Genomic DNA, 16,696 nt, shown 5'->3' with positions numbered 1-16,696 from the left:
CAGGGTTTTTGTAATGAAATTTATGAGAGTCAGGGACTCTGTAGTACCTGTCTGGCTTGACTGGTACAGGGGGTAAAGAATCAGGAGACAGACTGGATTCAGAGAAAACATCAACAATATCAAGCACAGGGGGGATAGCCAGGGGCCTGTGCTGAGGCAATAAAAGGAAGTCTCCGAGCCTTTTCTTGGATTCTGAATAATCCTGGCTCTCCCAATGGAAATGGTCCCTCATGGTGTGCAGGGTTTCCCCAAAAGAATAATCTTCAGGTGGAGAGGCTGAAGGTATGGACTCTTCTGCATCAGAGTTCTCATAGGGAGGGAGAGAATATCCCTGATCAGAAGAGGAATCAGAGGAAATGGAAACCTGGTCAGAGGAATCATAATCAATGTCTTGCCTAGGCATTTTGTCAGGAGGGGGATGAGAACCTCTGATTAAAGTAATTAGGTCTTTGGCCATTTTAAGCATCTGTTTCTTTGGCATGGATGACTGTTCTGGAGAATGCTGTACTTGTTTATTTGTCTTTAATGGTGTTTTTGACTTTGCCTTTGCTGCTGTAGTGGGCTTAATTGTAAGCTATGAAGGTCAACACCCTCAGAAGCCGATGCATACTCAGCAGCTCCGGACCCATCTGAGGGTATAGTTTCCGTAGGCCCAATACCTTGAGTTTCCACAGGCCTCGGTGTCTCCACGTGGCTGTCGGTTATGGCCTGTGGCTCTGAGGTAGCGGGTGTCAGGGGCTGTGAAAGCACCTCACTGAAAACCGGCGACTGGCCTAGAAGAGGCTTCGGCGTCGGTTTTGGACCTCGGATGCCTGTCCTTTTCTTTGCCTTTGCGTTTTTTATAAATTCCGGTTGTCGTTGTTCTGACGGCATTATGGAATTAAACCTTCGGCCAAAATAATGTAAAGCAAAATCAAACCAACGTTTAATAGTGCGTTTATTGAATCTAGCACAAAACCGACAACTAGTAACGTCATGGTCAGGGCCTAGGCAAGGAATACAGTAAGAGTGATAGTCCTTATGATGTATTTGCTTCCCACAAGAAATACAATTATTAACTTTTACTGACATCGGTCTGGAGCAAGAAAAAGTTTCCCCAACGGGGTACTTAGCTTTATTGAAGACTTCAGTTCTGAAACTCAATTTTGAAAATCTCAGGAGTCGGCCGACCGGCACTTGCAAACTGCTTTTGCTTCGGGCACCGCTCGGCAAGAAAGACTGAAGAAAATGGCTTCGGTTGCAACTTTTATACCCCTGGTGCACTGACGTCAGGGAAGAGGCGACAGCAACCGACCCCAGACCAAGAATTTGGAACTCGGGCCGACTACGGGTCGCCTGCCAGCAGGATAACCCAAGTGTAATGACTGCAACAGTGAAACACGATGAACATCCCTGTAATATCTATCTGGCTTACTAGGAGCCGGAGGCAGGGAATCAGGGGCCATGCTGGATTCTGAGAAAACATCATCAACAATGTTTTTTTATCATCAACAATGTCTAAAACAGGAGGTACAGTCAAAGGCCTGTGCTGAGGAAGAAGAAGAAAATCCATAAGCCTCTTTTTGAATTCTGAAAAATCCTGACTATCCCAATGAAAATGTTCCCTTAAGGTATGCAAAGTTTCTCCAAAAGAAAAATCCTCAGGAGGAGAAGCAGAAGGGATGAATTCTTCTGCATCAGAGTCCTCATAAGGAGGAATAGAAAATTCCTGATCAGAAGAGGAATCAGAAGAAATAGAAACCTGATCTGAAGATTCATAATCAGTGCCTTGCCTAGGCCTCTTAGCAGGAGGGGGTTCGGAACCACTGATCAAGGTAATTAAATCTTCAGCCATTTTGATCATTTGCTTTTTAGGCATGGGGCCTGAACACGTGGCTCATGCATTGGTTTTTTAGATATAGAAGTTGGTTTTGGCCTTGTTTTTGAAGATGGCATCGGTTTAATAAACAAATCTTTAGGCCTGAAAACACCTTCAGAAGCCAGGGCCTGCTCAGCGGCTCTGGACCCATCCAAGGGAGGGACATCCACGGGTTCAATACCTGAAGAATCTCGCGGCATACCTTACTCTGAATGGGTCTCAGTAGAGGCCTGCGAATCAAAAGTAGCGGGCATCAGGGGCTGCAAAAGCACCTCACTGAGTACCGGTGAACTGGCGACTGGCTTAGGAGAAGCTTCGTCGTTGGTTTCGGACCTCAACAGTCTGTCTCCATCTGTTTCTTTGCATTTTTTGTGAATTCCGGTAGTCGGATTGCTAACTGAGGACATTTCAGGATAGTTAAATCTTGAGTCAAAAGTATTTAGAAGCAAAAATATACCGACGTTTATTAATGTTAATTTTAGCTCAAAACTGACAGCAAGGCAGGTTGTGGTCAGGACCTACGCAAGAAATACTGTACAAATGAAAATCCTTATGAGGTATTTGCTTCCCACAAGTAATACAATTATTAACTTTTACTGACATTGGAAAGGAGCAAGAAAAAGTTTCCCCAACGGGATACTTAGCTTTAGGTTGAAGACTTCGGTTCTGAAACTCGAAAATGAAAATTTCAGGAGTCGGCCGACCAGCACTTGTGAGCTGCTTCTGCTTCGGGCACCGCGCGGCAAGAAAGACTGATTAAAATGGCGTCGGCTGCATGTTTTATACCCCTGACGTCAAGAGGAGACAGCAACCAACGCAGGACCCAAGACTTTGTTATTCAAGCCAACTGAGGGCAACCTGCCAGCAGATTACCCAAATGTAATGACTGCAACAGTGAAACACGAAGAACATCCATTTTGTCACCACTTCCCAAAATCTTAGAAAAATGCACCCACAAACAGATCTTAAACTACTTTCTGTCAAATAATCTATTATCTAATACACAACATGGCTTTTGACCTAGGCATAGCACCAGCACGACTCTAATTAGCTTTAATAATGCCATGAATCAACTCAAAAACAAAAAACAGCTAGTCTCCGCTACCTTCCTAGATATGTTAAAAGCATTTGACACTGTATCTCATCAAATACTTCTCAATAAACTGGCTTTCTACCACTGCAGCTCTGAAGTCCTAAGCTGGTTTCATAGCTACCTGTCACACAGGAAACAAGCCGGTTTAGTATGGTAAGGTAGAAGTGGGTTCGGTCGATCCCACTTCAGTCGAAGTCCAGAGGCCGAATGGCGACAATGTCGAATTTGACATTGTTGAAGTATGAATCTCGGCCTCATCTCAAGCCATGTTAAAGCCCATTCCGAGGTTGAAGTTGAGTCATACTTCGACATTGTCGTTTTCATGATTGTGGGTTGATGATTCCATCATTTGATGGGATACGGTTTGACCTTCCAATAGTAAACCAACAAGCCACTTTACAGGAAAATAAACTCTACCCCCCAGCTCCCTATATGTGTAGGAGGCCCACAAGGATCTATCCTTGGCCCACTTTTACTCACAATTTTTACCAATGACCTAAACTCCTCAGCAAATCCAGCCTCAGTTATACAATATGCCGACGATGCTTCCCTAATCTGCTCTGCCCCCTCTATCAAGGAACTCCAAGAAAAAACTCAGGCAGCCCCCCACGATACTGAAACTTAGCAGCCCATAAACGTATACTTAACCCCAATAAAACCAAGTTAATGGTCTTCTATACCTCAACAACAACTAACCAACCACATATTTCTATTTCCTCCTCCAATGGCACAAAAATAGAACCCGTTGAACATACAAAACTTCTTGGCATCACAACTGATAGTGGACTTAAGTTTGACAAACACCTTGCACTAACAATTAAATAGGTTCATGTCAAACTGGGCTCTCTCTCTATAGGGCTAAATCATATCTGACTGATCATGTCAGACTCGCAACAGTCAGAACCCATCTCTTATCTTCCCTGGTTTACTGTTCAGAAATATTTACCAACCTTCACAAATCTAAACTGAATAGACTTGAATCTTGCTATAACAAAATAGCCAAATTTGCCACTAATCAGTCTCAAAGATCTCACCATTGCACTGCCCTTCTCCAGATGAACTGGTTAGAGCTCCCTTGTCTGCTTACTCTGACTCAGCTACTAACTGCCCATACAGTCTTATACAAACCCGACAACTGCCCAGCTCTATCTGACCTTGTCCAACTCTGCACTAACCTAAAATCTTCTAGGTGCTGATAAGTGTTATTGAAGGTTAACAAAACCCAAAACTCTCACAGCCATCTCCTTATACTCACATATTGCCAAACGTTGGAATTCTCTACCTCAGCATATTCTGTCCATCAATAATACAGATTCATTTAAACAGTCCCTAAAGTAATATTTCACCAAACATAGGCTTGTTCTTCATGGGGCTAACTACGCTAACCCCTTACTGTCTAACTTTCTTCTCTCCAACACCCGTTATCAATATTTCTTGGCTATTGAGCCTTCTTAGCTTCAGTTTGTGATATTTTTATCCTTGAAAAAAAAAAAAAAAAAAATATATATATATATATATATATATATATATATATATATATATATATTTGTTTTGTTTGTATAAATAGTATAAGCTTATAGTATTACCATTGTTGTATGCTTTTAGATACAATATAAAGGAACTTGAGTTTGAACTCCTATTGTAATTGTCAATATGTACAAATGTACAATTATGTACTCTTCCTTGGAGCTTTTCTCCCTCAAGTCTCCACTGAAAATGGGCTTCTGACCCAGTTGGACACTACCTGGTTATTAAATGTAAATAAATAATAAATATAGGTAAACCTGAAGACTTCGGTGATATAATCTAACCTTTCTTAAGCACTTTCAGAGTACAATGACTTCATCAGAATGCATAAAATCACACCGCCATACATTAAATACATAGTAAAATCAGATAACCAGTAAAATCATATGACAGCAACTTGCAATCTTTAAGAGACAATACTTTTTAAAAATATGCACAAAAAGTTCTTCTAACATTGTCAAGACATATAATTAAATGAACACTCATGAAAATTACACTATATTCAAATTTGATCTACGCAATACTTTAGAAAACCTTTAATACTAATGAATTGATTTAGTCCAGGAAAGACATCTGCCTGAAGGCATTTTCCTTCGTCTCCAGCCTGCTCTTGAAATTACTTCCCCTCATAACCAAAAATTTGCGGTCAAGAATAAAACAGCAAAACTTTTTTTTATAATCTGTACAACTGATTGCATGCTTGAATGATGCATTGTTCATACTTTTATTTTTTATTTCATACACATGTTCTTTAATCTACTCTGATAGGCTTGTAGTAAATCCCACATAAAAAGTTGGCATAATGAACAAATGGCAACATAAACAACCACTTTGGCACTAGACTCAACTCTCATATCTAAACAAAATGCATTTTTCATTATTATTTTCTCCCTGATGCAGATCCTCTCAAAACCCTTGTTTTAAAATGAGTGGGAACCTAGAATTATATTCATATGCAACTTCCATTACCATGTCCTTGAGAAATTCTCTTTCATATCCCATATTGATGAGTACTAAAATAATAAACTGAATTTCTAAAATCATTTACTCCCAAGGAATACTTTTTTCAAATATATGAGGTGGTTATTATTATAATGTAAATAACTATTAACAAATGTGTTCAAACAAGACAGTTGATTCGGGTGCCATTAAATAGGTCTTGGTAGACAACTGGAAAGTTGCCTTAAGAAACAACAAAATTGTCATAAAACTAAATTTGTTTTCACATTTTTTCCCTGAATTTACAAAAAAAATGTGGAAATTTAAAGCACATTTTGCAAAATGAAAGCTCTTTAACATTTCATATCTTATACTGCAAAAAAGAAATATGGCATATAAATGTGACAACTACAAGGGCAATTTATTATTTTGGAACACATAAATAGTTAAGTCCCAAGAGGGTGTTTATGCAGTTATCTGTTCCTCATGCCCTGTTTTTTATGCAGGGATGACAACTAGAACTTTATTAGAGTACATTAAAGAACATGTGCACGACATAAAAAAGGAAAATATGAACAATGCATTATTAAAGCATACTATTAATTGTACAGATTTTTTTATTTCTGACCAATCATTTTTTGATACAAGGGGAGGTGATTTCAAGAGTAAGCTGAAGATGAAGGAAACCATCTACCAATTATGGCTTCAGGCAGACACATTTCCTCAACTAAATGAGTCCATCATCTTCTTTCGGCTGTTCCCGTTAGGGGTCGCCACAGCTGATCATCTGTTTCCATTCCTTCCTGTCCTCTGCATCTTTCTCTGTCACACCAGCCACCTGCATGACATCCATAAACCTTATCTTAGGCCTTCCTCTTTTCCTCTTACCTGGCAGCTCCATCCTTAGCATCCTTTTCCCAATGTACCCAGCATCCCTCCTCAGCACATGTCCAAACCAATGCAATCTCGCCTTTCTTGCTTTGTCTTCAAACTGTCCAACCTGAGCTGACCCTCTATTATACTGATTCCTAATCCTGTCCATCCTAGTTACACCCAGTGCAAATCTTAACATCTTTAAGTATGCCACATCCAGCTTTGACTCCTGCCTTTTTGTCAATGCCACCGTCTCCAACCCATATAACACAGCTCGTCTCACTACCCTCTTGTAGACCTTCCCTTTTACTCTTACTGGTACCCGTCTGTCACAAATCACTCCTGACACTCTTCGCCACCCATTCCACCCTGCCTGTACTCTCTTCTTCACTTCTCTTCCACACTCACCATTACTCTGAACTGTTGATCCCAAGTACTTAAATTCATCCACCTTTACCAACTCTACTCCCTGCATCCTCACCATTCCTCTACCCTCCCCTCTCCTTTACACACATATATTCTGTTTTAGCCCTGCTGACCTCCATTCCTCTACTCTCTAAAGCACATCTCCAGGGTCTCCTCAACCTGGTCCCTACTCTCACTATAGATCACAATGTCATCTGCAAACAGAGTCCACGGGGCCTCCTGTCTGATCTCATCTGTCAACCTGTCCATCACCACTGCAAATAAGATAGGGCTCACAGCTGATCCTTGATGTAATCCCACCTCCACCTTAAATGTATCTGTCACTCCCACCGCAGTCCTCACCAGTGTCACACTACCCTCATACATATCCTGTACCACTCTTACATACTTCTCTGCCACTCCCAACTTCCTCATACAATACCACAACTCCTCTCTAGGCACCCTGTCATATGCTTTCTCTAAGTCCACAAAGACACAATGCAACTCCTTCTGACCTTCTCTGTATTTCTCCAACACTCTCAGAGCAAACATTGCATCTCTAGTGCTCTTTCCTGGCATGAAACCATACTGCTGATCACTAATCATCACCTCCCTTCTTAACCTAGCTTCCACTACTCTTTCCCATAACTTCAAGCTGTGACTGATCAGTTTTATCCCTCTGTAGTTGCTGCAGCTCTGCACATCACCCTTATTCTTAAAGATAGGTACCAAAACACTTCTTCTCCACTCCTCAGGCATCCACTGAATTTCCAAAATTTCATGAAATAATCTGGTTAAAAATTCCACTGCCATTTCTCCTAAGCACCTCCATGCTTCCACTGGTATGTCATCTGGGCCAACAGCCTTTCCATGCTTCATCCTCTTCATAGCTGTCCTTACTTCCTCCTTGCTAATCTGTTTCACTTCCTGATTCACTATCCCAACATCATCCAACCCTCTCTCTCTCTCATTCTCTTCATCAAACCCTCAAAGTACTCTTTCCATCTACTCAACACACTCTCCTCACTTGTGAGTACATTCCCCTCACTATCCTTTATCACCCTTACCTGCTGCACATCTTTCCCAGCTTTGTCCCTCTGTCTATCTAGCCAATTGGTACAACTCAACTAAATGAGTCCATTAATATTAAATGGTTTCTAAAATATATGAGGTCGAGCAAATTCAAATTTAGCCATGAATTAATTTATTCATGTGTCTTAACATTAGTTAGAAGAATTTTTATGAGCATGTTTTTAAAATTTAAGTGCTGTTTAAGACTACAAGCCATGGTCATGTGATCTTAGTGGTCAACTGATTTTACAATGTTACTTAATGGCTGTGGTGTATTTTTATGCATTCTAATTAAGTCCCTGTCTACACTCTGGACAAAAGTGCTTAACTGAAGTTTATCACTGAAGTCCATGAGTTTTTTTTTTATTTATCTAATTTTAGACCAGAGTTAAGAGGTTGTGTGTTCTTTAAGTCTGACTGATCTCAAAATTAGGTCATATGTCACATGTTCAGGTATTACCTACTCCCTAGTTCTGCAGAGAATATAGGCAAGACCAATTGCTCTATAACTGGGGTCAGTTATTACATTGCCCACTGTAGCCTGACAACAAACTTCTGAACCTGCGCAGTTGCAAGGCATTTATTAGTTATATGCGCTGATGTCAGAAGATTCTTATATATTATGAAGGAAACTACCAGGAATAATGTCTGATCTGAAGGAAATAGGTTCTTAGCATTCCCTCCTGCAGTGCTATTGTGACTTCTGTAATGCTGGAAATGTGTCATCCTTGAAGGGCACAGCAAAGTACTTATAACCTTAAATTTTATAAAACTGGTAAAAACATTTTTCTGTGTGAACATCTGCAATTAATTTTCCTTTAGTTTTCTGATATAACTGAAAAATATTTAAGACAAGCAATATATATTACAAACAGGTGATGTGGGTCGTACTGCATAAAAGTGCCAATCATGGTGTCCGTTCCTTGGTCACTATGACAAGCAAACTAAGAAGCTTACATCTCTTGCACAGATTACACAGTGTGTTGACCAGTGGTTCACTAATGTTCATCCCTGGTCAGCAGACAATCTTAATGCAATGAAAAACATAGGTGATGTTGCAAATTTGCAGCTGCTTAACTGCCCGCTTGATAGCCTTGTCTGCAACTTTCATTCTTGCCAGACATAAGACAGCATTTCATACCAATTTTGTGCAAGCCAGGTAAAACCCAGTATACATGGATTTGCTCTGTGAAAAGCAAACTACAAACAATTTCTGTTTATCCCATGAAAGCAAACTGTTAGAAGCTTTACACTTACTTTTTCCAAATGTAAATTCATCCATCTTGTGAAAGTCCTTTTCTGAATATTTTCTCTTTCAACTAAAAGAAAAAGAAACAATATATAAGACTACAACATATCCATGCAATAAATTGACAGATAATATAACTTAACCTGTTACACATTTTCACATTTTAAGCACATTGTTGCTTTATATGATTTATAGTAGCTAAAGGATGGATGTCATAGAAAATTGTCACAGTAGCATAACTTGTTAAGCTGATACACTGTTCCTTTTTGCAGCTCATATTCAAACTCCCTTCGGGAAACATTTCATTACCAAAGAATATGCATGATTATGAATCAGTCACATGAGCAGTTCTACACTGTTCAGCTGAGCTCCATAAGATTCTGTACTAAGTAATGCATTTTCTGCAGGCCACACACATAGGTAGAGACAGTACCCACAGCACACACATACATATACAAAAAGTGTCTGCAGACAGTTACACAAATATAAAAAGGACAAACATGCACATATGCATATTTCACAGTCATACCCCACACATATAACAGCATAAAACTACTTATGCACAACTCTCACACTCACATACACAGATACTTAACTGCAGTTTGAAGGACATTTTGATGTCTATCGAAGTAACAAACATAAGCTGTGATTTCACAGCTGCTTTGACAACCATGAAAGCAGCCTTCAAACCATGGGGGAGGTACGTCTGGGACAACAGTGGTTCTGGATAAGGGGCAGTGGGAGTTACATATATGGTCACAAAAACAGACACATGCACACACACACACACATAGACACACAAACAGAGTCACAAATACACTCACAAGAGCCACTTATACATACTCCCACAGATCCCCTACAAAGACGCACAACACACACACAATGCTTGTACTCACAAACACACAGACATACACTTGCACACCCTCAACTATACACTCACATTACTATTTACATGGCTTGGCAATCTGTGGAAAATGCAGTCTCCCCACTTCCACTGCATAGAATCCCCCAATGGTTTGCACAGGTACACACCAATAACTCGTGTACATACCTCTCAACTGCACAGATTTTTGCAGAATGTCTATATTTCTGCCTCATAATTTTGGTCCATTTTTCATAAAATTGTGGTTTTCAGGCAAATTAGTGGTAAATCATTAGAGACTGATGTTAGAAAATAATGACAGGCATTTGAGTTTCAGACTTCATGTCCTTCTGAAAATTCATGCTAATGCAAAACTTGTTATTCTATCACCTAAGTTTGTAAGAGTAATATTTAAAAAATGTTCCTATTTTTAGGTCTTTGTCCCACTAGCATTGTCCAGAATTCTTGCTCTGAGAGGTTGAGAGGTATGCTAATGACATACAGTTATGCATATTCTGCACTGTTCTTCAGAATAACTCGTGTAGTATGGAGTGTAGGACTTTTGTGCTATGCAAGTATTCAGAACTTCAATCTTACACACAAACCGCCTTCTCTGCCACTGAGGACTGGATGTTGAAAAATCATTTATCTCTAAATCCTAACAAATCTAAAATACTACTCTTCACTCCTTCAAAATCCTGCCCAACTGATAATTATTCTTTCCAAATCAGAAGCCACAACAACTCTAATATAGAAATTGTTCCCTATGCTAAACTACTTGGGGTCACCATAGATGAACACCTAAAATTTGACAAACATATTCAACTAAACATAAAAAAAACATCAAAAACTTGGCCTACTATATAGAAACATCCACCATCTCACTCCTTCTACTAGACAAACCCTTGCTACCACCTACCTTCTCCCCACTGTAATGTATGGTGCACCCATTCTAACTAACCTTTCTGCCTCAATCTCTTCCAAAATGGAAAGTTGTTACAATAAAATCTCCAAGTTTGCCATAAAAGCCAAACACACCTCCCACCATTGCTCTGCCCTCCACATTCTTAACTGGCTAGAACTTCCCAACCATCTGGACTACCTCCAACTTACTACTGCCCATAAGCTATTCTTTAACCCTACCATATGCCTTGCTCTTTCCAACTTCCTACAACCTTACACTCCTAATAGGCCACTTAGATCTTCCCACCTAAACCTTCTCACTGTCTACAAACCAACCCGCCCTGCTGGACGGCACCTCCTGTCCTTCTCCCTAGCCAAAAAATGGAACTCTCTCCCTCCTTCTCTACGAACTATTGAAAACACTAACAACTTCAAATCACATCTCCATTCGTACTTATTCTCTAAGTGGAAGTACACTTGCACTTTACCCACCTAGCCTTTGCACTTTACCACCTAGCCTTTGCACTTTACCACCTAGCCTTTGCACTTTACCACCTAGCCTTTGCACTTTACCACCTAGCCTTTGCACTTTACCCACCTAGCCTTTGCACTTTACCCACCTAGCCTTTGCACTTTACCACCTAGCCTTTGCACTTTACCCACCTAGCCTTCTTCTTCTCTTCTCACTTTAAATCATATTTTCTCTACTTCCCCTTTGCCTACTACTTAACTCCTCTAGAAATGACCTCTTAACGCCTCTAGCAATGACTCTCTCTTCAGCATTATTTCTTGTACATTTCATACATATTGTATCATTATTTCTTGTACATTTCATACATATTGTATCATTATTTCTTGCACATTTCATACATATTGTATCATTATTTCTTGTACATTTCATACATATTGTATTTAGTTTTCATTCCTGGTTCTCCTCTCCCTTCATTTGTACCTGCTCTGGCACCCAAACAAGACACATTTTCTATACAAACTCTGGAATTTTTTCCTTGCAACATATGACCTATCTACTAAATTACTAATGTACTAGTTCATGTCTCTATCCTACAAAGTATTTACACCACTTCATGTCTCTGTTCTCAAAAGTGTCTGCACCCTCAATTGCTACTATAACTTGCTTATCTTATGTATCTGCATCCTGAGGGGTACTTTATCAGAATGCTTAATGCTTACTGTGTAAAGTGTAGCTTTACCAATGTACCAGTTCAGCCTTACCAATTTACCTGTTTGTCTCTATTTTTTTCTATACCCTCCATATCAATTGTATTTTGCTTAGCTTATGTATCTGTATCAGGAATTGTAACTCTATCCAATATCTAATGTTTTTACTATGTAATGTTGGAGCTTTTCTCCCCAGACCTACACTGAAAATGGGCTCTCGAGCCCAGTAGACCCCCCCCGGTAACCAAACTGAAATAAATAAATAAATAAGCAGCACAACAGGATACATTTGAGCCTGATTTACATAGGCCCTACCCACCTGGCTACCACCTCTACATGCATGTCCTAAGAGCTTACACTCAACTATGATTCAGGATACGTTTGCCTAGTATAAAATGCACCTTGAGTTACCTTGTGTAACAGGCAACTTGTCTATGAATCCCAGACAGACTTTAATAGAATGAGACAGGATATGTTTGCAATGTTAACTGAAGAAGTGAAACACTGATAACTTAGAAGCACTATAAATTGCACTTGAAAAATTAAACATGAGTACATAACCATGAGGCTGCTGAAATCTGAATCTGGTAAGCTACAATTTAGTGCTGAAGAGGGAAGCCTTCTAGCTTATCAATGGGAGTGGTAAGCACTAGGTAGCCTATCTACCACAAGAGAAGTGGTTCCTGGCCCAGAAATTGTAGTTTATTGGCTGTTTGGACAGTTTTTCCATCTCTCGCAACTTTCCGGTGTAAAAGCCCATGTTTGCACTTGTTTCCTGCCGTTCCTGTAACTAGTTTAGTCCAGATACAGACTTGCTGTATCCAGGACTGTTTGAAAGCTTCTGAGCAGTGCCAGAGCCTGCTCTTCAGTTTTTCCCTTGACCTATTAGTTCTCTCCTCTCCTGCACTTATACTAGCTTATTAGTCTAGCATTTTACCAGACTTCTTGTAGCAATTATTGTAACACACAAGTGCTACCAGTACTAAATGTTCTACAAGGAAACAGATCTAGTACTTATTATTAATGCCCACCCCACCAGGCATGTCTAAAGGTCAGTTCTCTGTGCTTTCTCCTATTAACCTAGTGAACTTGTGCATCCCGAGGCAATGTAGCAACTGCCTCATGTACACCGACAACCATCTCCTCTTACCTTCCAACACTCAGACTTGTGAGAGATGCACTTATACATCCAAACTGGAAGCCAAGCACTCTCCAGCCAAAACCGGAATAGCTGGTCAGGAGGAGAAGGTCAACACTTGCACCACACCACATGGAACACATAGCCCTCTGGAACACACACCAGCATTGCCTTCAAAGAAAACTACAAACCACACACCCACCTTCACGGAGGCTTTCAATAAAAATCTACCCAAGCAGCAGAGACCTCCAAGGCAGAAACACACTCCACCACCACAACACAACACTAATCATGAGACACATAACTCTCCTAAACAATGTGCCACTCAACCAAAGCCCCTAAGGCATGTCCAACACACTAGTCATAGGTGACTCAATAGTGAGGCACACTGATATCCCACTCACTAGGTTGAATAAGGAGAAAGTAACAGTCAGCTGTCTGTCAGGTGCCAGGATATGACACATAACGCATGCACTCAGGTCGCTCAACAACAGGTACAAATATGACTGTCACTGTTCATGTGGGTGTGAATGACCTGAGAAGTACCTCCCTGGACTGCATGAAAAGAGACATGGAGAGATTATGTAGCCCAGGTGGGTATGACCCTAGCTCTGAGCAGCATCCTATCACCAAGAATGATACCACAGTACAAGGATAAAATGATTGATTTCAACAATTGGCTAAGTTTCTGGTATCATTCTAAGGGAATCCAGTATCTGTCTGCCTGGGATAACATGACTGACAGACCTCGATCCTTTGCCAGAGATGACCTGCATCTGTCACACCTGGGCTTCCGGATACTGGCCACGGCTCTTGCCACCCCTATAGTGCCTTTTTAGGTGGTGTTCCAAAGACCAAATTACCACTGTAACAGCGACAAACAAATGCAATCAGAGGGTCATGTTGCTCAATGTTAGAAGTCTAAGTCTCAAAATGCACTCGCTCGAGGCACTCCTTAAAATGGAGAAAATCGACATTTGTGCTATAACAGAGACCTGATTCAAGGCAGCAGAAAGCACCCCTGCACTACCAGGCTATAACTCATTCCACACCTTTTGGCCCCAGAACTTAGACTGATGATCCAACGGTGGTGGTGTTTCCATAGTCATAAAGGATGCGCACACCCCCAGACTGGTAGCCCAATATAACGCATCAGACATACTTCAGGTGCAGCTAACATTGGGTAAAACAGCGATTCAGGTCATAGCCTGCTATAGGTCCCTAACCATGTTCCAAGACTCGCACTCTATGTTCCTAAGCACCCTGGAGAATATTAGGGTCCAACCTAACATTCTCTTACTAGGCAACTTCAACTACCCCTCCATTAACTGGGTAAACTACTCATGTACCAATACACTTGCCCAACGTTTCCTGGAATTCATTAATTCCAGTGCCCTGGACCAGCTCATTCTTACCCCCACTAGAGGTGCCAACATCCTTGACTTGGTCATTACTAACATGGACGACCGTTGTTCTACACCAATAGTCATCTCCTCCCTGGTTAGATCCGACCGCATACTAATCACCTTGGAAATCCACATCCCTCCCACCCCCCCAGCAAAGGTAACCACCATGAAAAACTTCTCCAAAGCTAACTTTGGGATCCTAAAAACAGAGGTGGCTAACTTTACACCTATGCAAATGGAGAATAGTTGCATGACTGCAGAATCATACACCAATGCACTGTACGAACACGTATGCAAATGCATGGATCTTGCCATACCCAATAGAACCAAAACACTCTCCTCCAAAAAAGGAAGCCAATCTGGTGGTCCCTGCCATAAACAAACTCTGCCACAGAAGGAAGAAACTGATGTGGAATAAGGTGAATTCCCAAGACTGGAAAAACTCCTTTATCTGCCTCAACAAAAAGCTGAGATCCCTCATCAAATCCTCTAAAGCTAGGTATGAAAACAGAATTGCAGCAGATAGAAAGACAACCACAAGGCCTTCTATAGTTATGTAAAGAATCTCCATGGCAATACCCAGATTTTCTCTGAGCTACTGCACAGTGGTATCTCCTATACCGAAAAAAGTAGCCAGCACCAAACATCAGTGTATAAAAACCAGCACAAAATAAGCCATAAAGTTTAGCACATAAGATTTATTATTTAAATATTTAATAAATTTATTTAAATAATAAATCTTATGTGCTAAACTTTATGGCTTATTTTGTGCTGGTTTTTATACACTGATGTTTGGTGCTGGCTACTTTTTCCATGTTACTTTTGCTTTTTGCCTTGCACCGGTCGTACTTACAGAGGACTTTGTTTCAGTACCTCCAATACCGAGCCAACAGATATTGCCAGTATACTGGCCGACAGATTCAGTGCCAACTTTACCCCCTCTCCCCTCCAAAGGACCAATCACAATACCAGTAGATTGCCAGGCACCCAGTATTACTGCTGCACAGGTTAAAACAGCACTGTCCAAGGCCAAGAATACAGCTTCTATCGGACCTGTGTTCTACATGAACTACAGAGTGAACTGGCACCTTACCTGTGTGCTCTGTTCAATCACAGCCTCACCTCAGGCTTTGTCCCTGACAAATGGTGCACTGCTACAGTTATCCCTTTCCACAAAGCAGGAGGAACTACAGACCCTGGGAACTATCGCCCCATTAGTCTGACGAGTCCGATATGCAAAGCTATGGAATGCATCATCATGAACCTAATAAACAAGGATACAGGGAATCTCCAATCTCTGGATCCCAAACAGTTTGGTTTTGTGAAGGTTAGATCATGCCTGCTCAACTTGGTCGACTTCTTTGAGTCAGTCAGAGCTGTGGATGAAGGCAAGGTGGTTCATACAGCCTACCTTGATCTGGCCAAGGCTTTTGATACCATTCTCCACTCAGGAATCATAGAAAAACTCACTAAGCTTGGCATCAACCCCTATATCACTAGGTGGGTTGCAAACAGGCTCAAAGACAGAACCCACAGTGTGAAAGTAGCTGACTCCAAGTAAGACTGCTGATTAGTCATGAGTGGAGTCCCACAGGGTTTGGTCCTGGGTCCTTTCCCACTTGGTATTTACTTCTCTGATGTCCAGGCCAACACAAAGGGACTCTGGCTGACAAAGTTCGCAGACGATTGCAAGTTGGGAGCTATTATTAACTCACCAAGTGATGTTGACATCCTACAGAATGGCCTCACTGTGACCAATGACTGGTGTCAGAAAAATGGCCTTAAGCTCAATGCCAAAAAAATGTGTCATCATCCCCTTTGGGAAAAACCCAGTTCCCATGAATTACCACATTGATGGTAGTCCACTGAACACAGAAGGCATTATAAGAGATCTGGGAACACAGGTTGACAGCAACCTCTCTTTTGATCAAAACTTTGCCACTGTGGTCAGAAAGTCCTTCTAAGTGGCACATCTCATTACTAAGGGTTTTGCATCCAGGAAGAAAGAGGTCATTGTATCCCTCTACTCTTCCCTCATTAGGCCAATCATTGAATACAATGGCCCATTTGGCATGTACCTCACTTGACACCTGAAACAACTGGAGAGGCCGCAAAACTACCTCACAAAGAGGATCATAGGCCTTAAACACTTGTCCTATATGGACAGACTCAAAAATCTTCAACTATTCTCTG

General features: G+C 40.9%; 1 protein-coding gene across 1 annotated transcript in view; it reads right to left on the bottom strand.

Annotated features, from left to right (window-relative positions):
* CLMN (calmin) overlaps positions 1-16,696 on the bottom strand; it is a 1,136,927-nt gene that overhangs the window by 681,897 nt on the left and 438,334 nt on the right. Inside the window, exon 2 of the mRNA XM_044073600.1 lies at positions 9,024-9,085. Within this exon, the coding sequence (XP_043929535.1) occupies positions 9,024-9,085 (62 nt within the window). The remainder of the gene's footprint in view (positions 1-9,023; positions 9,086-16,696) is intronic.

The sequence above is a fragment of the Protopterus annectens genome, chromosome 6.part0 (assembly GCF_019279795.1).
Source record: "Protopterus annectens isolate FY-2018-M chromosome 6.part0, PAN1.0, whole genome shotgun sequence".
Taxonomy (NCBI): domain Eukaryota; kingdom Metazoa; phylum Chordata; order Ceratodontiformes; family Protopteridae; genus Protopterus; species Protopterus annectens.
Note: the sequence above shows the minus strand (reverse complement) of the source record. Positions and strands in the feature narration are given on the sequence as shown.